A 27,108-nucleotide genomic window follows, 5' to 3' on the forward strand; every position below is an offset into this window, starting at 1 on the left:
AAAATTAATGATCTTATACTTCTAAGTGCCTTTCCCTTCATTTGACTCGTCCAAAACTCGGCAAAAGTTGTCTGAGCTCAAGAACTTGAGACGTACTAGAAATAGCTTAAACATATGATAAAATATCAGTAAATGCAGGATTTGATTCAAACTATTTCTGCAGAACATTAAAGCTGGAGGATATGTTTAAGAAAAATTACAATCTGCAATCAAAGAGGTTGTATTTTTATAGTGCTTAGTACATGTCAGTGTCTACTACTGCATCTAGTAATGTGCAATCACACATAATTTAGAACATGGCGTCAGGACACAGCAAAACAATATGAATAACAGACACTTTAACGCCTAAACCACCATAGCCAATACAACAGCAGACTTGCCTAAGACGCTGTTGTAGGTGCGTTTTGTGGTAGTGGGTGGAGTGTCACTGAAACAGACCGTTTCATTTCTAGGTATAAGCTCAGACTGACAAAAATAACTCATATTTAAGATTAAATGACATCTCAATAGTGCCATTGGTAATATTTCATCATATACTGTGCCTACCTTTGCTATCAAAGATTTAAAATAGCGATATAGCTCGGAAAAGGGTAGAATGCCTTCTCTGGATGAGGGATGAGGTCCTGCCCCAAGTAGAGGAGTTTAAGTATCTTGGGGTCTTGTTCACGAGTGAGGGAAAGATGGAGCACGAGATCAATACGTGGATTGGTGCTGCATCTGCAGTGATGCGGGCGTTGTACCGGTCTGTCGTGGTGAAGAGAGAGCTGAGTCAGAAGGCGAAGCTCTCCATTTACCGGTCGATCTACGTTCCTACCCTCACCTATGGTCATGAGCTTTGGGTAGTGACTGAAAGAACGAGATCGCGAATACAAGCGGCCAAAATGAGTTTTCTCCGCAGGGTGGCTGGGCTCTCCCTTAGAGATAGGGTGAGAAGCTCTGTCATTCGGGAGGGGCTCGGAGTAGACCCGCTGCTCCTCCACATCGAGAGGAGCCAGTTGAGATGGCTCAGGCATCTGGTCAGATTGCCTCCTGGACGCCTCCCTGGTGAGGTTTTCCAGGCATGTCCAACCGGAAGGAGGCCTAAAGGTAGACCCAGGACACGTTGGAGGGACTATGTCTCTCACCTGGCCAGGGAACATCTTGGGATTCCCCCAAAGGAGCTGGCCTGGGGAGAGGGAAGTCTGGGCCTCTCGACTTAGGCTACTGCCCCTGCTACCCGACTCCGGATAAGCAGATGAAAATGGATGGATGGATGGATGGATGGATGGATAATATGGCTCCTTTAAATGTTTGAATCACTGAAAACCATTTTTAATGATGATGCAAGTCAGTGGTAATGGCGTTGCTGTAATCCAACATGAAGCGAGATGTCGAAATATCAGGAAATAAGACTCCAAATCATGCCGTCTGAAGCTCGCCTGTGATGTGGATAACTTTTAGTTCCTAGAAATGGTGTACCAATCACTTCCCCTAACTGCAGCACTCCTGGTTCCAACTCTGCATCCACATTTACGTCTGAATGAAGGTGGCTGCCACAGCTCCATTAAGGACCATTGTTAAAATGTGGATTCCCTTTTACTCAGTGTCCTTCTTTCTCTAGTTAACTTGTCCAAATTTTCCCAAACTGCACAAACACTAACATCTGTAGTCACCATTTTAATCCATAAATGGGATACGCATTGACTGTGACGTCCTGCCTTAGGGCTGAACCGTTCACATCGGAGCGTGTTTGCTGTCATGTTTCAGTTGAAGTGTAAACAACCACACACAAAAGCAGATTTCACCAAAAAAAATCTGAACTGACTATTTAGACCTGCAGTGTGAACATAGCCTAATGACTTCTCTGCGTCTGGTTTTCCAATGCAAGAAAAAAAGAGAGTTTTGATTATTATCCTAAGTGCAATTTGTAAAAATTCTACCGTCAAACAATCACAAAATGGTCAAAAGTCTGAATCATGTCGGAAGGAAAGTCTTATTGAAACAGATTTAATTCTCAGTCGGCTGGGGAGTTGTCTGTTTTTCTCCTTTTGATAAAAACGACAGTGAGATGTAGTTACTCTTTACACATCTTTGGTATGTTCTTACTGTGTCTAGTTTCTAATTCCATTTTTGGTTCTTTTTAAAACACAGTAAAGTTTTCTCTGTACCTTGCTAACGTTTTGTTTGCCGACTGCAAAACATCCTCAATGGTTGGATTGGAAGGATGTTTTGCAGTCGGCAAACAAAACGTTAGCAAGGTAAAGAGAAATCTTTCCTGTGTTTTAAAAAGAACCAAAAATGGAATTAGTTACTCTTTACACTCTCTAAGTCTTCATCTGCGCCGAGCTAACGCTGCACAGCAGGCATTTGTAATTTGACAATGGCAGGCAAAAAGTTCCAAAATTCTGTGAAGAACCAAAGAAAGTAACAGAAGCAGTTACTTCTTGTACCCTTAAGAAGCCACGACATCATCTTGTTTTACTCCATTATCAGGTGAAGCAAGCTAACATTAAACTAACAATGCTAATGGAGAAATAGAAGCAAAGCAAAAACTATCCCAAGCAATTTTTTTCTGTTACCAACAACTGGATATTACAGTGAAATTTATGTGTGCAGTCACTGATGAGTTAGTCGTGGTGTTTTACTTCCTTTAATTAGTCACTCAGACTTATAACAGTGTTTTCTGTCTTTGCTGGTTTCTCTATTCTCCTCCACAGCACTTAAAACACCACATAGTGCACCAGTAAAATGTATTCAGACTGTGAGAGTAAAAAATGAATCATGGAATGATTCGAATGGAACCATTCGAATCATTCCATGATTCATTTCAGCCCTAATCTAATAATCAACTTACCGTGTGACGCTTCCTTGCATGTCATCCAGAATCTTGTGGTGCTGATCCACAACTGATAACAGCTATGAAACTCACGGAACGGGAACGAGAAAGGCATCATTTTGATTTGCAGTAACCACATTTGACCACAGGGTGTCATTCATACAAATTGCATCTTTAAAGGTACTGCATGACATGAAAAAAGGTTTACTGCTTATGGGCTTGGTCTCAACCTCAGACAATCCTGACCACATGTAATATATACTAAATGTTGTGTGTGAATTGTAAAGCTGAGTACAAAGTATTTTAATGAGTACAAACAGTTTAAGAAAATTACATTAAAAAAGGCCTGCTACAGAAAGCTAGAGTAATTCAGTGGTCACAAACTCGACCGACAAGAGCTGATTTTCCTCTTACTCCTAAAAGTTTTTGTGCTGCATGGTGGCGCAGTGGTTAGCACTGTTGCCTCGCAGCACGAAGGTTGCAGGTTCGAAACTCGGCTGCGGCCTTTCTACGTGGAGTTGCGTGTTCTCCCCATGCATGCGTGGGTTTCCTCCGGGTACTCCGGTTTCCCCCACAGATCACAACACGCCCTATAGGTTACAAATTGTAAGTCGCTTTGGATAAAAGCGTCTGCCAAATAAATAAGCATAAACAGTGTTTGTTTGTATTTTTCTAAGTCCTTGAATCCAGCTTGGCATAGCTGTAGATACTAGTTAGTATTTAAATTGTTAGCAACAAATGTCACAATTCAGTACAAGGTCCCAAATGCAGGATGAAACAAATCTAAATTTTGTTAATATTTCTCAAAATACATGTAAATGCTAACCTTTTACCAATAATGATCCAAAAATGTTAATATTCATATAAAAATTCAGATTCATTTTTATTTTCTCCAGTGTGTGACAGCTCATGAAACAAACAAATTCATGAATAAAAGTTAAACATTTAAAGATTCACATGAAAACAAACAAAAATACTGAACATAATGGTAAAAATGAGCAAAGTTTTTCAGTGACAGAAGCTATTAACACAATGGTCAACAAATCTAATCAGAAACCATAGCGTGTCAACAGAAGAATACCACAGGAAGCAATACCCTACTGAGCATCCACAAAGCAGCAAATTGGCCGAATGATTGTGGATTAAAAATGTGAGGAATCAGCTTTTATTAACATCGATCACAGCACAGACCTTTCTGCATAACAACTGGGTGAAAATGAAAACACAACTTTTGTTAAAAATGTTACATTTGTCTTCCGATAGAATAAATCACATGGATGTATGAATGAATGTAACAAATGTAAGTTCCTGCAAATCCTTTTCACTAATTTCTCAGACTCATTGTGCATTTTTGTATTGAGCCAACAGCGTTTGACCCAGAAGTGTGTTGTACACAAAAGATAATGATCCTGCGAATATAGAGATCAAAGTCTCCTCATTTTAGTCATTAGCATCTTAACAAATGCATGTATGAGGACAGCCTTATCACCTTGGCCCACACACGCGCCTTTCCATATCTATCACCCTCAGACAGCCAACCTGTGCCTGCCAAATAAAAACACCACAGGCATTACCTCTGTGGCTGGCATGTTTTGTTGTTTTTTGTTTGTTTGGATTTTTTCTGATGAAGAAAATCATTTTGCAGTTTGGAAAAAAACTAAATAAAAGTTTGAAAGGCCTTATCACTTCAGGACAACGAGCTGGTGATTACATGAAATGCAGGAAAGATGAGCCCAGAGAATTAAACTTCACAACCGTGGCAAACTTGTTTACCTTGGTTCTAATTTAAAGTTTTGAGTGCTTTTATGCAGAAGTTAGTTATTATTAAATAACCACAATATCTGATCAGCTTGATAGGAACAAGTCATGTTTCATTTTCATTGTGCTTTTCACCTTTTAGCAGAAAACATTCTGATTCAGTTTGTTTCCATTTTTCACTCAGGTTAATAAACTGCTTTGACCCCCAGTTTGAGCAATACTGGTGGTTAATAAGAATTCCAAACTGGTGCGATTAGGATCAGTCATTACGTTAATGTTTTAAATCCTGATATGCTCATTTGCATCGAAAGTGTAATTATTTAAATTATAATATCTCATCATTGTGATCAGGACTGCTCAGCTCCACTAACATTTTATTTTTATGTCCAAGAAACTATGGATTCATGCTTACAACTGGATATCTTCATTGCATTTAGTGAATGGCTGAAACAAATTAAAGCATGGCATGTGCTTCAAAAGTAATGAGGTAAAAGTTCACTTGTTTAAAAACGAATAGGTCTGCAAGCAATTTTTAAGAAGAAAACTCCAACTGCTGCTTCTTACACATGCTCACTCTTCATACATCCAATGAACCTAACCAAACAAGGCGATTATTTTATAATCTAAAACTCTCGCTTCACTCGTTATTCCATCGCTACCACTGCGGATTCGGCCACCGCTGTTATCTGCGCATAGTGATGTGCACACGTCACCTGAGGTTTGCTTTTTTCTGCCTCTCCACCACCTCAGCATCCTACAGGCTCAGAGGTTAATGATGCACCAGGATTGTGCAATCAACTGAATCCATATTTCAATTTTGATTTCTGCTCCAAACAATCACATTAACAAATTACTTACTAAAGAGAAACTATTCAACATTGCATGCATGCGTTACATTTGTCTTGCCTTTCATTCTCTCCATCAACTTTATTTAAGATTCACACCCTCTGTAGAAGGACATCCAGCAACAAGAACCCAGATGCCCCTGCTTGGATAAAGGGATAGACCGATATGTCAGGCTGATGTTTGACATTCTTTATATATCAACATCGACTCATATACGTCCTTAGTAAAGCTGATTTAGTCAGGCACATCCCCAGGCAGCCTGGAGCTGCTGCAGAAATTCATTTAAATGTATATTTTTGTTCCTGAATAACATCTGCATAATAAATGCTCTAAAAACTATTTTTAACTAAAATGTATTTTTATATACTAGTTTTGAATGTTTAATACTTGGTCAGTTGATTGATTTGTTTGATTAACTTTAAGTAGTTCTCTGATTTTAACACGGACCAGTGCACAAAATTAGGATTTAAAAGCTCATTAAATTCAGTGTTTAAAAATGATTTAACTTCAGAAGTTGTGTGCATCAACTGATGTTACTAGTGGCATTTTAGCATGTTAGTAAGGAGGTAAATGTCTAGATATCAGCCATGAAAATCTGCCCAAAATATCGGCAGCACAAATCCACCATCAGCTGACCGTGACCCATACCTATCGGCATCGACGTCAGCAATAGAAAAACCAAAATCGATCGGCCTCTGATTGGCTGTCCAGGTTCTTCCTGCAGCTCTTCTCTGCTTTAAAAAAAGTCCTGTAAATGATATTTCATGTAGCTGATCAATCAAGTAGGAAATAAATTACACTTACATGTTTTAAATGCCAAAATATATTAATTTGTTATATTTTTTGTAAATAGTCCTACATACTTTCATGGTGGACTAGACTGATTCTAATAAAGGAAAAATAATGTTGGTTTCATAAATTATACTGAAAAGTAGGGATACACCGAAATGAAAATTGTTGGCCGAAACCAAAAATCAAGGCTGAAAACCGAAACACTGAAAGATATTATGTCAAAAATAAGAACCATAGCATTAGGACTGTAAATTGTGTCAGTTGCAAAAATTAGTTTATAACGAGCCACCGCCGCAAATATAATCCCTCATGAAGTTATTACTTTACACCAGAATATAGTAGAGATGTGTAACTTCAATCTGAACAACACTTTTGGGTGTTTCTATTGAAATTGGTGGAGTTTATAGAGTTTGAAATCTGACCCCCATCGTTGGTTTAATACAATAAAAACTGAATTTACCACAAGTGTCAGCTATGTTTGTTTTTGTTTCTCCTTCCCATTCTCTTTTACATGTTCATAAATTTATGACAAAGTTTTTCCAAGATTTCAGACCAACATTTATTTTATTTTAACTGATTTAGTGGCCGGACCAGAGCAAAATGGAATATATATGTGTGTGTGTGTGTGTGTGTGTGTGTGTGTGTGTGTGTGTGTGTGTGTGTGTGTGTGTGTGTGTGTGTGTGTGTGTGTGAGTGTGTGTGTGTGTGTGTGTGTGTGTGCATACTGAGTGGAGATTATAGAAATATGAAGGAAAAGGTTTATACAGCTGAAATCAGGCAGAACAGAAAATAAATAGAAAATACATTTTGTGATGGTCCTGCTGGTTTCAAGAATGATGGTAGAAATAAAAAAATAATAATAATATTCATAACTTTCTGTAGAAGACGCCTAAACATTTGAAAAAAAAAAAAAAGATGGGTTCAGGTGAAACCGAGATAGAGAGAAAAGCTAATTGCCCTTACCTGAGGGTGAACATCTCCACAGTGGAGTAGGCAGAAACGGAGATAAAAGCAGACACGGTTTCCCTCTGTCTCATGGGCGTGGCTGGAATCATCACCATGAAGTTATTATCCAGTCTATGTTCAGTAAGAGGGGGCTCAGGGGCATTCTGGTACAGCCTCACTCCTCCAATCCTCTTCAGTGGTGTGGAGGTGTGGGAACCAAACATCCCCTGCTGGCTTGAACGAGTGAAGCTGTCCTTTCTGAACTCATCTGTGTGGCAATCTCCTTCTTCTGTGGACTGCAGCATGTAGTAAAGCTCCACCGGTGTGCCCTCGGACAATTCCACATTCCTCTGGCGTCCTGGCACCACGCTAGGTGGGCTGAACCAGCTGGCTAGGGGCTCCAGCTCAGCCACACACAGTCCCAGCTCTCCCTTTAGCTGGCAGGTGCCACGTACCTCCTGGGTTTCATGGAAAGCAAACATGTGTACACAGGGCAGCTTGTCAATTGTGCTGTAGTCATCCCAGTTCCTGCCTGCAACATAAAACAGCACCTGGACTCTGGGCTTAGCCAAATTAATCTGTGTATTCATGATAAATGTCTGCACCTTCCAGTTAAAGGTAAAAACAGAAGAGGCAGGAAACGTCCCTGGGATCTGCAGGAGTTCGATAGGGACCGGCTGCTCCACAGACAGAGGCCCATAGCTGGCATTCACTGAGGGCAGAGCTCTGGCCTGGTAGATGAAGAAAGGCTCAGTCCGTGTCATTAGGCTAGAGTTCCTCATGAAGTCCTGGTTGGCCTCCTTCAGGAAAAAAGCCAAGTCGGCATTTAGCAGCTGATAGTTGACAGGCAGGTAGGTGGGGATGGAGGAGTATCTCTGCAAGGCCTCCAACACTCGACAGTCAGCTACTAGAAGACAAAAAAGAAAGGCTGGGTTAGGTCAAATCAGGTTGTGGAAAACATCCTGCAGAACATCGCTATGACCTCAAATCAGACGCTAAAAAACAATTTTATACATGTTGACTCTGCTCATCACAGAAATTTACCAAAAAAAGATTCATGAAATACACATTTTGCTAATAAATACAAATTCAAAATTAACTGAGTGCTACTTTGTAATACTTTTATTATTTTTCACAGAACTAGATCTTGGTAGTTAATTTATGAAGACACTTAAACGGCTTACGAGTCACCCCCTACCAGAGTTGAACTCCACCCTCAAAAGTTGATTTGGGGGTAAACTGCTCTTTAACGACTTGTAGTTTTCTTTTTGCGTTATATTTTGTATCTGAAAAGTAATTTTGGGATTGTTTTCACTGACTTCCTAGGAATCTTATATATACATGTATATATGAGGGATGCTCGATATTGGCTTTTTAACCGATATCTGAAATTGTTTAAAGGGGCATTATGGAAGTTTGACAGCCAAAACATGTATAGAAATAATAAATTTCTTCTTCATACATTCTCCTGCAATGCCCTGGTCCTGTAGAATGAGCCCTGGCATTTTTACTGTGATTGCCTGTTTTTCTGTAAAGTCACAGAAAAAGAGAGATGCTCGGGTCGAGCAGGCTGCTTCATGCGCGTTCACGCTCAGGCATAGCCTGTAGCATTTGCTATCAGTAGCTTTAGCAGCAGAGAGTGAGGTAGTGCCAACTCAGCGACTTTGTCGCTGTTCCTAACGCCTAGTGATGAACCTAGCTACATTTCTGAGGACCCTGAGCTACTTTCTTCAAGATGTTTCCTGCAAATCAGCAACAAAATAGCCATTTTCGCTCACAACGGTTCTTTGAATGTTTCAGCTGTCATCAAGGATATAAATATTACAGCTACAAAGGATGTCACTGGTGCTATAGCTCGCCTAGTAAGATGGCGGATTCTCGAGTGGAGAACCCGGGTTCGAATCTGGATGTGAACATAGTTTATTTAGAGTTTATTTTTTACATTAATGGCATTTTTTTACAGTAAGATGCCCAAATTTTTATTTGAGACTCGCCGAACGGCTTTGAATTCACAGATAAAAAAGATGTGGGTTCAACTTTCATTTTGGAACAATTTTTCAAGCAAGGGAAGGCAATGATCTGAGCATGCAGGGAGACTGACCCATCATAAACCTTTGTCGGCTGTGCTGAAGAGAAAGGTACAGAACCAAATTACTTAATTAATTAGCTGCGCGTTCTCCTGTCCTCTGTCCTCCGGGCCACACACACACACACACACACACACACACACACACACACACACACACACACACACACACACACGGGACTGTCTCAGCTGTTATTTTCGTTAAGGAGTGTGCACGTACAGCATGCGCGCCTCGTGCACGAGCCTACTATTGAAGTTGCCATTACGCTTTTGGCCTGAGGGGGCAATCGCGAGCATAAAATTCAAAACTCTGTAAAGTCCCTATAACTCTTAATTTCCTATACCAATATAGACCGGTACCTATTTATGCAGGGTCTCCCAATAAAAAACAGACAAAAAGAAATTATTTAGGTTGCTAACATTGCATATCTTCTATCATGAATGCTTAAGCTCAGTGATAAATGACAACTATTTCAATTTAAGTTAGAAAACAGGTGAGCAGGTACAGGTGAATTAATGATTAAAGGTTAAAATGTTTGATATTTTGAAAACAGATCAAAGTTACTGTTACAAACAATCTTTGTAATACTGTCTGTGTGAAATGTGACAGAGTGAGCCCTCTTAACTCAGTTTCAGATCTATGAATGATATAATTTCCGTTTTCCTCCATTGCTAGTGTTTACTGTTTACATCTTACATTTAGGCAGAAAAAGTGCAATAAACAGATACCAAACATGCTGGTTTTGCTTTATATGTTTGTGTAACGGAGAACATTTGTCTTTGTAAGAATCGATTGTTTAGGGAATGTGTTAAAGTTACTGTTATGGAAATTTTATATTTCATTACTTTAGTCCTATTAACAGATCTATAAATTGAATGTCCTGAAAGCATTCACACACACACACACACACACACACATACATTCTTGTCCTCCTATACACACACACACACACACACACACACACACACACACACACACACACACACACTCAATCTCTCACACACATGATCCACTCCCATTCCTTCCTTATCTTTTCCTTTAAATAAACTCTGAGGCCAGATGTTCAGGGCATTTGCCCTGCGCACTTGCCACTAAATCATGATTTGGTTGTATGTCTGCCTCATTGTTTCTTGTCCATTTTCTCTTCGACTCCAGGAAATGGGTTTATTGATAAACATATTGATAAAAATCCATGACAGTTACTTGATAAAATGTAAGCAGCGAGAGCGTGCACATGCTATGCGATGCTAATTGCCAAGTGCTTCACTGAGATGCGTGTAAACGTCCATAATGTATTGTTTTTGTTTCTGTTTACTGTAGTAACATTGTAAAAAAAAAACATTTAAAAAGATCTTCATTTAAGAAAAGCAAGCCTTGGGTGAAGATTCTTGTGTTTGTTTTAGTTCCTAATTATTCACAAATTGTGCCAAATAAAACAAAGATATCTCACAAACTAAATCTCAGATCTGTCATATTTTGATATTTGGAGAGACAAGAGGTGAAGCCGAAGAGTTTGATGGTAATATGTGTATGGTATGTAAAAGTTGGGTCACTAAGAAGTAAGAACTACTATAAATATTACATTTTAAGACCAATATCAGTCGACAATAGTGGTAGACTGATAATATCAGACATTACTAATGTATATACACTCACCTAAAGGATTATTAGGAACACCTATTTGTAGCGTGATGAATTATCCATTTCTGACCTAAAAGGCCCTGCTCTGTTTTGCTCTTCTCAAAGCAAAACCAGAAGTTTCTGACACAAACCTAATCTGCATGAGATATCGCTCAAGGTCTCATGCTCTGCTTCTAAACTGTTTCTTATTTTCCAGCTCAAGAGAAGAAGAAGACGAACACTTTCTTTTTAATAAATCAGAAGAAGTCTTTATTTTTAATAAGCTAATCAAACAAAGTGTTAGTCCAATAATAAAATGTGAACCAATCTGTGAAATGACAATGTTTATGATCAGTAGTATTTTAATAAGTAATATAACTTTAAATTAGCTACACTAGACATTGTCATCCACGTAATGCTTAAAGTCACATGACACATTTCCTTTTTCTGATCCAATCAGAACCTTCTAGATCTGACGCGAGGCGTTGTTTTGTTGGTGCTTGGTAAAAATCCCCTCTTGGTGTCCTTTTTTGATTTGACCGTAAATCAAAACATCCAAATTATAAAACTATGTCCACGTCATCTTAACTTCAGTTCAAAGCGTTCTAGAGAAGTTGTCGGCGTGGCCAATCTGTGAACTTTCCTCTTCAGCCGAAAGAACCTAACGACAAGCTGGATTAAATCTGTTGCATGTTCCACCTGCTGCAACGGTACCTTTCAGAATAAAAGCTGAACCATCACGACACCTTTTTGGGTCTTGCTAGATGCCAATAAAACTGTCGTGACCCGGAAGTATCTCAAGACTGGTCTGGTCGGCATCCGCTGCTTATCTACCAGCTTCGGTGCCAGAAGAGGTCAAGCTGGACCTCGACATTCCTGATCTAACGCGGACTTCCGCCAAGGGTACGTAGACCGACAGAACGGCATCTCAATGTGTGTTATAAATCTCCAAACCAAAGCTTAGAGCGAAACATCATTTTCACTCCCATCAGAACTAATCGTTTCTCCGGATTTGCTGTTTCTGAACATATTTCACACATACACCATCCTCAGTCTTACTTCACCTTAGTTACACCATACACCTAGTGTTTAAAGTTAAGTCTTATTTTGTTTAGTAATAAATCTTCAAACTTTTAAACCTGACTCTCTCTCTTTCTTGGAGTTGATACGAAGTGTTGCTCAATCCCTGCAATAAAAAGATCCGATCTTCTGCTTAAATTTACTCAAAGACCCATTAAGGTGACATTTCATCTTTTATGATATTTCACATTCTATGGTTTCAAATTAAATGTAAGAACATCTTCTCTACATAAAGTCGTCATTTTAAATGAAGGGCTTTTCTGATCAGGAAACTGCTGGCAGTGATTGAGTTAATGCAATTATCTAATCAACCAATCACATGGCAGTTGCTTCAATGCATTTAGGGGTGTGGTCCTGGTCAAGACAATCTCCTGAACTCCAAACTGAATGGCAGAATGGGAAAGAAAGGTGATTTAAGCAATTTTGGTGCCAGATGGGCTGGTCTGAGTGTTTCACAGTCTGCTCAGTTACTGGAATTTTCACGCACAACCATTTCTAGGGTTTACAAAGAAGGATGGGAAAAGAGAAAAACATCCAGTATGCAGCCGTCCTGTGGGCAAAATGCCTTGTTGATGGTAGAGATCAGAAGAGAATGGGCCGACTGATTCAAGCTGACAGAAGAGCAACTTTGACTGAAATAATCACTCATAACAACTGAGGAATGCAGCGAAGCATTTGTGAAGCCACAACACGCCCAACCTTGAGGCGGATAGCTACAACAGCAGAAGACCCCACCGGGTACCACTCATCTCCACTACAGATAGGAAAAAGAGGCTACAATTTGCATGAGCTCACCAAAATTGGACAGTTGAAGACTGGAAAAATGTTGCCTGGTCTGAGGAGTCTCGATTTCTGTTGAGACATTCCAATGGTAAAGTCAGAATTTGGCGTAAACAGAATGAGAACATGGATCCATCGTGCTTTGTTACCATTGTGCAGGCTGCTGGTGGTGGTGTAATGGTGTGGGGGATGTTTTCTTGGCACACTTTAGGCCCCTTAGTGCCAGTTGGGCATTAAATGCCACGGGCTACCTGAGCATTGTTTCTGACCATGTCCACCCCTTCATGACCACCATGTATCCATCCTGATGGCTACTTCCAGCAGGATAATGAACCATGTCATAAAGCTCCAATCATTTCAAATTGGTTTCTTGAACATGACAATGAGTTCACTGTACTACAATGGCCCCCACAGTCACCAGATCTTAACCCGATAGAGCATCTTTGGGATGTGGTGGAGCGGGAGCTTCATGCCCTGGATGTGCATCCCATAAATCTCCATCGACTGCAAGATGCTATCCTATCAATATGGGCCATCATTTCTAAAGAATGCTCTCAGCACCTTGTTGAATCAATGCCATGTAGAATTAAGGCAGTTCTGAAGGTGAAAGGGGGTCAAACACTGTATTTGAATGGTGTTCCTAATAATCCTTTAGGTGAGTGTATATAATGAGTGATAAGTTGTATAGACTAAAGTACACTTATTATACTCCCTTTTACACTGACTGCATTGTATTTTTTGGCCACAGCTTCTCATGCTCTGCTGTGTCAGAGGATATTGTCTTCAGTGACCATGATCAGCAAATTGTGAGCTTCATGTCCCATCAGATGTTTCCGTATTGTAACAATTGGATAGCTCTGCCCTCAATACCAGTTGAAATATTGCATTGGAGACATGAAGATGGTTTTAATCACAGTAAGAGTGGGCTCTGACCTTCTTCTCACAATCAATCCACTTCACGATTACACTCCCTCAGCACACACCCCATCTTTATGCTAGCATCTGGGATATTTCTTTCCACAGATCACTCTTGCAAATCAATGTCCAAACGGGTAACAAATCAGTCGGGAACTTTCTGATTCATGGCGCTCTACTCGTGACCTCAGTGCTGCAGTCCTACAGAGGGATGGGAGGAGGCAGGAATAATCCAAAAATTCTAAATATATAAATGTAAAACTGCTGCAGCTCCCCGACGTCTAAATCCAGATCTCATCATTCCAACAGGAAGCACTTCTGAGAAGCAGAACAATGCGGGGTGATTTTATTGCATGGGAACGAGCCAAAGCTTTGTGTCAATTGTTGGCATGACGCTTTATAGAGTACAAGATATAACAGTGGGTAAATGAAAAGCTCTAAAGAACAGAAAAACACAGCAGTTTGTAATAAATGTATCTTCAGATGGTTTTACCAATTACTCAGGCCCTCATGTCTCAATTAAAATGAAAGAAAGGCTTTTTCCTGTTCTCACAGCATGTTGAATTGATCTGATGTCTTTGCTTCAAACATGCAGAATCAAACACACACACACACACACACACACACACACACACACACACACCTGCGTATACATATTATATATATATATATATATATATATATATATATATATATATATATATATATATATGCATAAATTAATACATAAAAAATGTGACTCAACGTAATACATGTGGCAGCCCCATCTAGTGGACAACTTTTGTTTCTGTGCATACCTGTAGTTATTTTTCCATTTATCGTTATCAAGGTGAAATCCTCAGTATATCGTGATCTTGATTTTAGGCCATATCGCCCAGCTCTAATATATATATTAGTGCAATGTTCTGTGACTCTTAAAAAAAAACTGTAAAAACACTGAAAAACGCTGCCATATGCTGGTAGGAAACGATACATTAAACGCCACAACTAAGTGATTGGCATAGTGTACAGGAACATCTGTGCAGAGTATGAACTGGAAGCCCCAAGGTCAAGGTGGGTAACACCCTCTAAGGTGGTTGAATACGAGAGAGCCAAGCTCCTGTGGGACTTCCAGATTGACACAATGGTGATGGCGAACCAACTGGACATTTTGGTGGTGGACAAACAACAGAGGACAGCCGTTGTGGTTGATATGGCAATACCAAGTGATGGCAATATCATGAAAAAGGAGCATGAGAAACCAGGAGAAGTACCAGGGCCTCAAAGAAGAACTTGAGAAAGCCTGGAGAGTGAAGACATCGGTGGTGCCTGTGGTCATCGGGGCACTCAGGCAGTAACCCCCAAACTGGAGGAGTGGCTAAAGCAGATGCCAGATAGAATTTTATTTTAATCTATAAACTGATAAACCAAGCATCTTTTTGAGAAAAAAGTTTGTTTTTTGTTCAACAATAATTTAATACAATTAAAATTTTCTTGTAAGTTCGGGACTACCAATAATCCAATTTATAAAAAATACTTAAGTGGATAAACCGGGACACAATATAATTCAACCTTCAATTACATAACAATAAAATTGAAATGATTAAATTCATTATGTCACATTCTGCATTTCAAGCATGCCTTTATTTAGACCTGCATTCAAGATCCTTCCAAGGGCTAAACTCTAAGGTGTCTTATGATGTTTCGTTAAAGAGGACACAAATAAAGATGTCAAAACACACCAGCAGCATCAAAAAAATTGCCTTCCATAGTTTGCAGTGACAACCGTCACACTGATTGTGGAGTGATGTTCAATCATTTTTATTATACATTTCTGTTTCCAAGCATTGACACTTCTAAAAAAGTATGGAGGTTTTGCCATAATTTCTCCACTTTTAAGGCAGCAGTGCCATATGACTGGTCAATCTTTATGTTTTGTAATTTCATGTCTGAATGTTACAAAATATTTCTTTTGTTCTCCCCATTCATGTGTGGGTTTTCTCAGATAATTCGGCTTCCAGAAACATGCACGTTAGGATAGGTTAATTGACTGCATTTAAAACTACATACACAAATGTGAGTTGTAAACATACATGCATGAACACGCACACACACACACACACACACACACACACACACACACAAGTTGATTAAAGTGGGGTTACCTCAAGGTAGATCAGAAAATTGTGGAACATTTTAATAATCTGTTAATGTGAAACTCATATATACTGTGAATATGTATGTATATACTCATATATTAATGAATGTATAAATTCATTATGCAAAGTTGCTGTTTGTATCTAATATATGACATCCATTTATTCATTCTTTACATAAAAACTACTCTTTTATGAACTAAAACCAGTGAAGCCACAGACTAGAAAGGCCTCTGAATTGCTAAAAAAAATCTTCAAACTCTTCCTATTCCTTAAGAATATTCTAGCATGTTTGCAATTTCAACAAACGGTTGAATCATTTGCACAGAACTGAGGGTAAAGAGTGGAATAAGTCTGGGGGGAAATGTGCCTAACCATGCTGAAATCACAAAGGAACAGCTTAGAGCAACAGACAAAGAGCTGAAGGCTCTGATCGCTGAAATCTCCGGATCCCAGTCTGATCAAGGACCTGCTGGAACAAACCTCTGCAAACCAACATGACCGGGCGAGGGAACTGCCATCATCCCTGTGCCAAACACTCCAGTACTTCCTCTGAGGTACAGTCTTCAAATATACCAAAATCAAGATTATGATTTAAACTAAGCAAAGTCAGACCTTATTCAAGAAAGGATATTTAGTCAAACTCCTGATTGTTTCTAGTGTAAATGAAAAGCAACAGGGCACATCTCATGCACAAAGAGAAATCTAAATCTGCAGCTCATCTCTTCATAAAATGAAGAGTTAGTCAAGTGGAAAAAAGAAAATGGAAGAGAAAATGGAAAACCTGACATAAATTAGGACCTTAGTATGTCTGTGCCAAGGTATTGCTGTCTCTAGAAGATACTGTACATGCATTAATTACTGAACTGTGAAAGTTAACTCAAATATGATGTATCAATTCTTTTAAAACCCTGTTTTATATCTGCTGAAAAGAGTTGAATCAGGAAGCTTTAATCATGTCCTTATGCTGCCAGTGTTTGCACTCAAACTCGCCTTATATGTTCCCACATACCACTTACAGCCAATTCTCTCAATAAACACTGAACTACAAGCTGGTAAAAAGTCTAAACTGTGGATAAATAAAGGAGAGAATCTTCCACCATGAAATCCAAGAGATAAAATCAATAAGCTAGATGTGCTAATCACTTAAAGATGTACTAAAGAATACAGAGTAACCTCAGACAGAACCCCTTGTTCTTTTGTAAACTAGACCTAACTCCAAAAAATTATGTTGCTTTTTAAAAAGTTTTGTCTGCTTTATAATATTGACTATAGTCAAATGGTGAATGGCCTGTATTTATATAGCACCCTCTAGATTTATACAACCTCCCAAGGCACTTTACAACACACACATTGGTAGTGGTGAGCTACTGTAGCCACAGCTGCCCCGTGGCACACTTACAGAAGCAAGGCTGCCGTACTCTGGTTCCACCAATCCCCCACAATGCGGGTCAAAAATTGAAGCAAACGCGGAAGTGAAATAAATTGCAGTTCCACCCTCATCTGCTGGGGGCTGGTGTCAGAAGCGAGCAAATCCTCATTGACTCCCATGTTAAAAATACCAATTTCACAGCAGAAATAAACATGTTTACAGCCTGGTACCAAAACATGTTTTTGGTTTAAATGATCTAGTTTACACTCATGACAACTCTGAGGGGGGTGAATTTTTTTCTCACTCTTCTGTTTAAGTGTATTAAAAGCCTAAAATTCTGTATAATTAATGAGCATCCGACCCACGTGACCGCAGAGCTAGCTCCGTGGAAAGGCCTCAGTCTGAGCCTCGGCCTCACCTGAAAACTGTTCCGTCAGTTTCAGTCTCTCAACTTAGACCATTAGTTGTGCCGTTTGAATGTTCTTTTTTGGATATTATTTGTGCAATTGTTGGACAAAATGACTTGCTGTGGCATTAATTGCACTAATAGAGTGTCTATGGAATCTCCACTTCATTTTTTTCAGTAAGTAAAATTATATTTATGTATTTTAGGTCACTGCCAAGCTGAGCTTAGATTTTAACGTGTACTGTTTAACCATGAAATTTAAATGTAATAGGGTTAAATCCAGTGCATTTAACATAATGCTGCACTTTAGAAAATGGGTTGAAATATAACATGTTGGTGGAGCTGGGTTCTGACTATCGGCTTGTGGAGCTCTCAGGAGACCGATGCTTTCCACCCGTTTTTCCCCTCCCTGCAGCTCGGCGCATCTCTGTCTGATCGCGGCTTCTGTCTGCTGCGCGGGCTGCCGGCTTGTGGAGCTCTCGGGAGACCTCTGTGTTCCACCCGGTTTTACCCAGCGGTCAGCCCGGCGTACCTCTGACTCAGAAGCTCTGGTGTTGTGCACAGTTAACTCCGGTTGTAGCTAGGTTGCTACCTCCGTTAGCTTAGCTCCCACCTCCGTGGTAGCTTTGGGTTAGCTTGTAGCTAGTTCGACCAGGTGTCGTCAGTTGATCCCAGCCTTACAGCCCCACCCTCAGCTCCACCTCTCTTCGGTTTTGTGGAATTGTCAGGGCTTGACAGAACCTGTGACATGGTCAAAATGGCGGTGGTAGCCACCTCCCATTTTTCTTCCAAAACGTGTTATTGGAGTCTATGGAAACCCATTGTCCATATATGTATAAGTCGATGGGTTCCACCGGTCCATGACCACCACCAGGCAAGGAGAGTTAAGTGCCTTGCCCAAGGACACAGATTGAGAGGGGCTTGAACTTGCAACCCTCCAGTTACAGGGTGGGCAATTAACTCCTCTGCCACCATTGCCCATAATGAGTTTTGTTTATGAAACAACGGTCAGTTAAATAAATAAAAAAATAAACTATGTTTTTTGTTATGATTCAAGGTCCATAGAAGCTCCTTTCTTCTAGATTACCTCCAGCTAGTGGACTTTTCTGGGAGGAAGACACTCTGTTCCTGATTCACTCCAAAAATGACCATGATTTATTTATTTATAAACTTATATTTCATGGGGATGAAACTGCAAGAGATGAAACCTCTCGTGTTCGAGCGGGTCCTCTTACCTTACATCAAATAAACTCAAGATAGCTCAATCAAAATGAAAAGAAAGATTGATCACAAGCTTACAAAAAAATACATAAATTAAAATAAATTAACAAACAAATAAATCAGCCGTGGCACATCTCACATTCATCAAAAAATTTTCCCTTTTTTCTTCCTTTTCTACTAAATCAAAAACAGTTACAGGTGGACATCACAGATTCATAAACCAAAATTCTAAACAAACGAAAAGATGTAGTGGATCTTAAATGAGCAGGTAATGTGCTCCAGTATAGAGGACTGTTCCTCACTCCTTTTGAAAACGAGGAACTACAAATTAAAATTGTTGTGCTCTATGAATATGAGAATGAGACTGGAACGAAATCAACAAGGTAGTTAGGTAAATGGACAATCAAAATGAACACACTTGCAAATAAACTACAGCCAGTGAAGTTTCTGTCTGGCTTCAGCTGAAAGCCAGGACAAACAATCATACATATGACAGTGGTGAGTTTGAAATGGACAACGCAATACAAAACAACATAGACCAGGGATTCCCTAAGAGCAGAGGTGGAAGGAGTACTAAAATGTTGTACTTAAGTACAAGTATAATTACTTTCATGAAATTTTACTCAATTACAAGTAAAATTACCTGCCTCAAAATGTACTCAAGTAAAAGTAAAAAGTAGCTTATTTCAAATGTAGTCAGAGTAAAAGTTACTTAGTTACTTTTTTGACTGTGCAAGGACGGGCTCTTCTGAATAGTTAAAAAAAAGACAATGGGGTATAAATGTCAAAGTGGCCATTTTTTTAATTAAATGAACAAATATGCATATTGAAGTACAAAGGCAGTTACACTGCAAACTAGTAACATAAATTAGGTTATAGTCACAAGCCCATGACTTTTCCCTGAATGCTTATTTAGAGCAGCTGATTTTTAAAGTTAGCAGAGTTCATCTTTGGTAGTGGGTTCACTCACTCATTTAAAGATATCAGCCAGAGGCTAAATTTGTTTGAACAGCATGTGTAAATGTGTATTAAAATCTCAGATGAAAAAGGTTTTTGGATTTTGACGGCTGGAATTGGAAGAAAATCTGATGTTTGTGACTGGCGCAGGAAAAACAGAAACTAACTCCCTGTCTAAGCCCTGGGCAGCAGTTGACGTTTCACATGGAGCTCTGCTGAAACAGCTGTAGTAAACAACGCCTGGCTCCGCTGTTTCTGCGTTAGCGTTATAGCAGAGAACAATGTGTCATCAATCAGATGTAGCTTCTGAAGCCTCTACTAGTCCATCAGATTTGTTTTTTCTCTGGGATACGGCGACGAGAACGGATATTAGATTACTGGAGAAGTTCAACCGAACTTCGACCCCGCCAGCTGGATATCACTACCAGAGGTGCAGACATGTTTCAGACCGTTTGACTCAGAAGACCTGCGACCTGATTTGGACATAGAGGAGGATTCTGTTCATCTTCAGAACCAAAATCGGTACAGTTTGTTTACTTTTCTTAAATATTTCATTTCTGTGCTCCACTGGGAGCTCTAAGCTGACGAGTTCTCAGCTGGCCTTAGCTCCATCATGTGTCCCAATATAGTTCAGTAATCTACAGTTTTACTGCTGTGTGTATTTATTGATATAACTCTGGAAAATATTTAACTGACAATTTACCAGAATAAATCTTCCTGATAATGGAGTAACTCCTTAGCTCAACTCGTTGTTTGCACTAATCCAGGATGTCATGGAGGTTCTAATGTTGAAATATAGAGATCATCTTTTAGATTATGTGTGTGTGTGTGCGTGTGCGTGTGTGTGTGTGTGTGCATGCGTGTGTGTGTCGTAGCTTTCCCAAAGGACTTGTTCTTTCTTTACCGGAGCCAACGCGGTTAGTTTTGCTGCAGTCATGCTAACGGGACTCGTCTGGAGTCCAGAAGTAGCGGTGCGGTTCTAGATGGATTTATAGATGTATGTTATTATTTTCTGTTATTTAAAAATGCGTGTAGGACACAGACACATGGCTCAGACCTTTTGCTGCAGCTGTAAATGCAATTTTACGTAATAATTAGGAGCATCAAAGTAAACAAATAACAGTGATTCACAATATTAGCATCAGCAGCTAGCTTGTTTTACATGCTGGAGTGACGTATGCGAAACACAGTTCTTCACTGTCTGGAGGAGAGGATTTGGATTTTCTGTAATGATTTATGACAAAAGTCCTTAATAAAATAAAAAACTGGACCCAGTGCATGTTTATATAGATAATAAAGTGTAGTTATTTTGCATTTCTACAATTTTAATGCCGAGCCAATACCTTTAACCCTTCACCACTGAAACCAGTTTGTTCATCCCAATCCTCCTAAATAATCCTCCAATCATCCAACTGGAATCCTTAAGGGTCCCGTAACGTACATCCTGTCAGAACAGGCCTTGGGAGCCCAGGTGTTACTAGAACTAACGGTGTCTCCTCACCAGCGTGAGCCTCCAAACTGTGAAGGTTGGTCTCCAAATATGAACTTCAAATTCATGCATTTATCTCCTCTTGTAACACTTTAACATGTTTTAAAAGGCTTGTATCATGATATGTTACACCTCCCAGACCAAAGATAGGTCCAATATAAGATAAAATATTATCATAAACACTGCAGAGACATCATTGTTTATTAAATACAAGTTATTTTCCTGAGCCATTACTTCAGCCAAGATATAGGATGCATGGATTTGATGAAGCCATGCTGTCTTATGCAGTCCCACACACACACACACACACACACACACACACACACACACACACACACACACACACACACACACACACACACACACGCACGCACGCACACACACACACACACACACAAAATCGTTTGAATGACTAATTTAACTACATTGAACTGCTTTAGTAATAATTTAAACTCTTATTCTGGAGTAAAAAAAGAAACAAGCTAAATCATCACATACCTGTGGCATCAAGAAGCGTCTTCTGAGTTCAAACACAGGGATGGAGCACAATGTTTACACCTGAACAGTATCAGGATTAACTCACAGAGGCCTGCAGGTCTTCAGTTTTATGAGCAGAGCGCTGATAATCCACTTGTTAGGAGCGCTAAACGTTATTTTGCCGCTTCCGTGCGCGGTAAGGAAACACATTTCAAACACGGAATCGAGTCTGGTTGCCGAACCGAGCAGAATTCTGATGACGTCACACCGGTCCGCGAAGGTGCGGGTTCCAACCCACAGGAGAGGAGGGAGAGAGGAGGTAAACAGCGAGTGGATCACAGGGACTGAACTGATGTTTTTGAGCAAAACTGCGGTAAAAATGGCTGTTTGTCCTCATCATAAAGCGTGTAGCCCCCCCTCCCCGGTTTAGACGTGGCGCTCATGCAGGTGTCTCTTTCTGTTCCGACGCTGCTACACGTAATATTTTTAATTTATTAAGCCTACAATTTATTTTTACTCAGTAAAGGATACGATTTAAAATGTAGCGAATTACAATTCTTTTTTAAAAACTTACTCAAGTAAAAGTAAAAGTACAGATTTTAAAAACGACTTAAAAAGTATAAATTTACAAAAAAGCTACTCAATTACAGTAACGTGAGTAAATGTAATTCGTTACTTTCCACCTCTGCCTAAGAGCTGCCCCTAGGGGGTTCGCGAAGTGAAAAGTGTAATGGCTGCGGAGCTCAGAGAAGTCTGTCATATGTCACCATTAACGTAGCCAGAAACCCATTTGTGGGTGGGCCTAAGAAAAAGTAAGTGGGCCCAATAAATGTAATTGAAAACAAGTATATTTTGCGTGTGTGTGTCCTCCGCATGTGCCCTAGGTTCATAATAATAATGCGCTCCAAGCTTCAGCACTCTGACCTGCGCACGCTGTCAATAGCAAGATATGTTCCGCACAGAGCGCTGAAGGTCTGAAGTTCAGAGTGCGTCTGTCAGAGGTCAGACGCGTTCCAGCGGAACCACGGCTCACGGGTGCACATGTGAGCACATCTGGGCTGAGCAGAAGTAATTTTACAACATTGGTTTAAGTAGCGCTTATAACGAGACGCAGTGACTGAAGCAGCTCATGGAGCTGTGCCGCACACACACAAGACACACACACACATACTGATTTGACAAGCGCACGCTGCGCTGCGCCACGCGCCGTCAGACTGAAGGCAGAGATGAGCGCTGCCTCCTCCGTGATAAAAAATTTTAAGAGGTTTCATAACAACATTTTTCATTCAATGTCATATTAAGATAGTAGCTTCTATTTTGGGATGACGTATGAAATTCGAGTCCGCTCCAGCCAGTGACTCCCAACCTGACTACAACTCATGTTACTGCAGCATTTGTTATTCCAGTCCGCGTGGCAGCGGATCGCAGATTCAGCCACACCATAAAACAGCAAAAAGTCGGTCTGACGCAAAAGTGAACCTCATGGCTATAGCTTTTCCATCTTTTCCCAATAGACATTTGATTACGCACAAGTAGGTGGCCAGTTCAGGTTAACGCAGAGCAGAATAAAGGAGAGAGCTCTGGTTAAACGTTCCTGCTTTAAGAAAACCGTTAAATTGCATTGCTTATGTGCTACCTGGGCACTCTAAATATTTATTTAAAATTAAATCAAAGGAAATTGTAATGGTATTGAATGTTTATTAATTACTATTTCAAAAATACATAATACATAAACATGAAAATGAAAGTGATGGGAAAGAGGTCGATCATATTTTTTTAACCTTGTCTGTCGAGTGACTGTGTAGCGTGACGTCTGACATATATATATATATATATATATATATGTATATATATATCTGGCTATATATATATCTGGCTATATATATATATATATATATATATATATATATATATATATATATATATATATGTATATATATATCTGGCTATATATATATATCTGGCTATATATATATATATATATATATATATATATATATATATATATATATATATATATATAAATATATATATATATATATATTTCTTGCTATATATATATATATAGCCATGCCCTGATGTGGGGCTGGGGGGTGCGTCGACATGATCGGGGCATAGAAGGGGGTGCGCGCTAAATCATTTTGGGAACCACTGACATAGACTATTATAAATAGGGATGCAACGATACCGTTTTTTTCCAAACCAATACGATATCAATACGTGGATCTGAGTACTTGCCGATACTGACTACAGATACTGATACTTCTACCACACAAAACAATGCTATGAATTGGAATAGGTTTATTTTTCTTCTCTGATTTCAACAGGAAAAGACTGTGAGGTAGATAAACAGTATTATTATTTTTCCTTTTTGGTTTACTGTTTATTTTTCGTTTTTGTTTATTGGTTGGTTTTTTTTGTTTATTGTTTTTTTTCTTTTTTGTTTTAATTGATCCTGCCTGTTCAGCACGTTGGTCAGCTCTCACGCTGTGTCTTAAATTGTGCTATAGTAATAAAGTTGGTGTGGTATGGTAAAATATATTAATAGAAATGATCACAAAACTAAAATATTAGGTGAACAGAAATGACAAGTTACAGTGAAGTAACTGCATTGCTATGGGTTCCTGGTATCGGTTAACTTTTACTAGTATCGGTATCAGTGCATCCCCAGGGCCAGATTAAGACTTCGTTGTACCCTGGGCAACAATATTCAAGGGCCCCATCATCACGACCCAAGGATCACCATAATATGGTCATATACAGAATATTTTACTGTAATGTGCAGTAAATATACTCAATACTTGAATGCCTGACTTCACGTAACCCGCTCAGGGTAACCTTTGACCCACCTCGTGTGGACTGACCAATGAGGAGAGAGTCTTAACTTGAGGCCCTCTCTTCATTGGTCAGTCTGCATGAGACTGACTCTCAACAGACGTTCAAAGTCATAGGCAGCGAAGCGTCTCTGTGCAGCGCAAAAGCCCGGGTGGACAGTTTGTTTAATACAGGGTGATCATATTTCCATTTCCAAAAAAGAGGACAGGGGATCTGTGCCTATGACATCACACTATGGCAACGCCACACAAACCATGTTGGGACCCATTTTTTGTAAGAACTAAATTAATATCAGATTCTGCTAATAAAAGGACCCTAAAACAATAAATACTTAGCATATTTACTGCAAAATCTCATTTTTCTGCTTTAGTGCTGCAACACTGTTTTATTAACAATAAATTATAACTTTTGTTTTACTACACCATCGGTAAGCTTCCTGTGCACAGATTATCAAGGATGCTTGTTTCAGATGTGAGATTAGACGATAGGATCAATGAAAAAATAAGTTGTCCCACACTCCATGGAAACTTTCAGAGAATCCACAAATAGTGGCTTTCAAATGGTTTTGTTACTTTTTGCAAGTTTAGAAAAGAAGCAGATGAGACAGCATGTCTGATAATTTAGTTTTTCATCTGATAATATTAGAACATGTCAGTAATATCTGAGGGGCTTTTATTAACACTGTATAACTAATACTCCTGCAGAGGGTATGGATTACACAGAGGCTTCTGGGGAGCCCAGCTATGGGGGTGGGGTGGTGGTGGTGGGGTGTGTGTGTGTGGGTGGGTGGGTGGGGGGGGGGTCATTTTGCCTTGGCCCCCAAAATGTCTTGAAACGGCCCTGGGTGTGTGACTGAGTTTTGAAGGTGATCTGAATTGTATCAGATGTATAAATATTACATGTGTATAACTTATTGTTTTATACAGGTAAAAACGTGTAGTGGAGATAAATCTAACTACATTTTACTTTTCAACACTTTTTGTTTTCTTGTATTTATTTAACTATATTTTCCTGTCCTGTCTGTCTCTCATCTTCCTGCATCTCCTCTAAAGTCTCCAGAAAATCTGTTGCCTGGATTCTTACTTTTTCACCTCATCGGTTAATTTTGAGCAGATCAAAGGGATCTCCTGACCACAAAGCGGAGAGTGCGTTTCGATGCTGCATCAGAGAGGTGGAATCACCGCAGCACAGGTGATGAGCTCCGCAGCGACAGAGCGCTTCAGGCACAAATAAGACAGAAAGTAGAGAACATGTGCGGACTTGAACGATCGTGTGTTAATTAGTTTTTTGGTTGCGCCACTTTGAGAATGGACCGTGTGCTGGACGCAGCAGCCTGGAGCGCTGCGCACCGATCATCGCTCTGCCGCTCTCTGCTGAAAAGAGTCCATGAATGAAAATATAGTAATATAGGTAGAAAACTTTTTTCCAGCTCCCCTGAATGTGTAGGAAATACAGCTCCCCCATCCCTGCTCCTGGATGAAAAGCCGGACATTTTCATCAATACAAGAACCCGGACATCCCGGACAGAGTGAAAAGCGGACATGTCTGGGGAAAACAGGACGTACGGTCACCCTAGTTTAATATAAAGCGGGAGATTACAGATACAGTATTTTGTTCGTGCCCTTGCTGCCCTGGGCCCTTTAGATTTTGTGGGCCCTGGGCAATTGCCCAGTTGCCCATATGGTTAATCCGGCCTTGTGCATCCCTAATTCTAAATAATATTAATAGAATGAAGACAGGTGGTGGTGGAGTTCTGATAGATTACCGTAATTTCCAGACTATAGAGCGCACCTCAATACAAGCCACACCGGGCTAAAAGCTGCAGATATCTTTGAACATCTTAGGTGTGTTCTTGCTGTGTCTTTCTAAATCCATTCTTTCATTCTTTTTTAAACACAGAAACAGTTTTGTTTACCTGTTTGTAGCTACAGTTTCGCCGACGGCTGCCGGCTTCTTCAGGCTGACGCTGATGGTGGCGCGTCACTTCCTTCTCCGTTTATCTGCGGGCAGCAGAGGACGTTGTCGCCCTCTACTGCCCGCTCTCCCCTCTCCGACGATGCAGTCCCATGCGTGGTCCAGCGTGTAAACTCTGTCGTCCCTGTTCATGGTCCCACATGCACGTCTCCTTATCTCTATTGCTTCCTTGATCCATCTTTTGTATTTTTGTTGTTCGGTGGTTATGATCCGTGTGTTGTCCCAGTCGATTATATGGTTTTCTCTTAAGCAATGATCTGTTACGGCTGACTTTTTTATTGTACTTTCTGCTTCTTCTTTTGCTGCTCTTGTGTGTTTACGATTTGCCTCTTTCTCGTACTCCTTTCTGTGTTCTATTGTCCGTGTATTGAGTTGGCGTCCGGTTTCTCCTATGTATGTTTTATTGCAGATATCTACTGAATTGAAAACGTAGTTTAACTGAACGTAACTGAACTGATCAGTATCAAACAAAACAGAAAAGTTATTGATTGGTTTATTCATCGTCCTGCTACGCACTGAAACCACTGAAGTCATATTCTTCAGTGTCGGAGTTGAACAGCCGCAGAAGAGCTTCGTCACATACGTTTTCTGTGGCGATGTCAGT

The 27,108-nt window shown here is 39.8% G+C and overlaps 1 protein-coding gene across 3 annotated transcripts in view; it reads right to left on the bottom strand.

The window, feature by feature from the left end:
• si:dkeyp-14d3.1 (transmembrane protein 132C) overlaps positions 1-27,108 on the bottom strand; it is a 299,252-nt gene that overhangs the window by 229,901 nt on the left and 42,243 nt on the right. For 2 of the 3 annotated variants that reach the window (XM_070546538.1, XM_054731358.2), the window contains exon 2: positions 7,175-8,063. In XM_070546538.1, coding sequence (XP_070402639.1) covers positions 7,175-8,063 — 889 coding nt within the window. The remainder of the gene's footprint in view (positions 1-7,174; positions 8,064-27,108) is intronic. The other variant, XM_054731359.2, reaches the window with a different exon arrangement.

Source organism: Nothobranchius furzeri, chromosome 17 (genome assembly GCF_043380555.1).
Source record: "Nothobranchius furzeri strain GRZ-AD chromosome 17, NfurGRZ-RIMD1, whole genome shotgun sequence".
In the NCBI taxonomy this organism is placed as follows: Eukaryota; Metazoa; Chordata; class Actinopteri; order Cyprinodontiformes; family Nothobranchiidae; genus Nothobranchius; species Nothobranchius furzeri.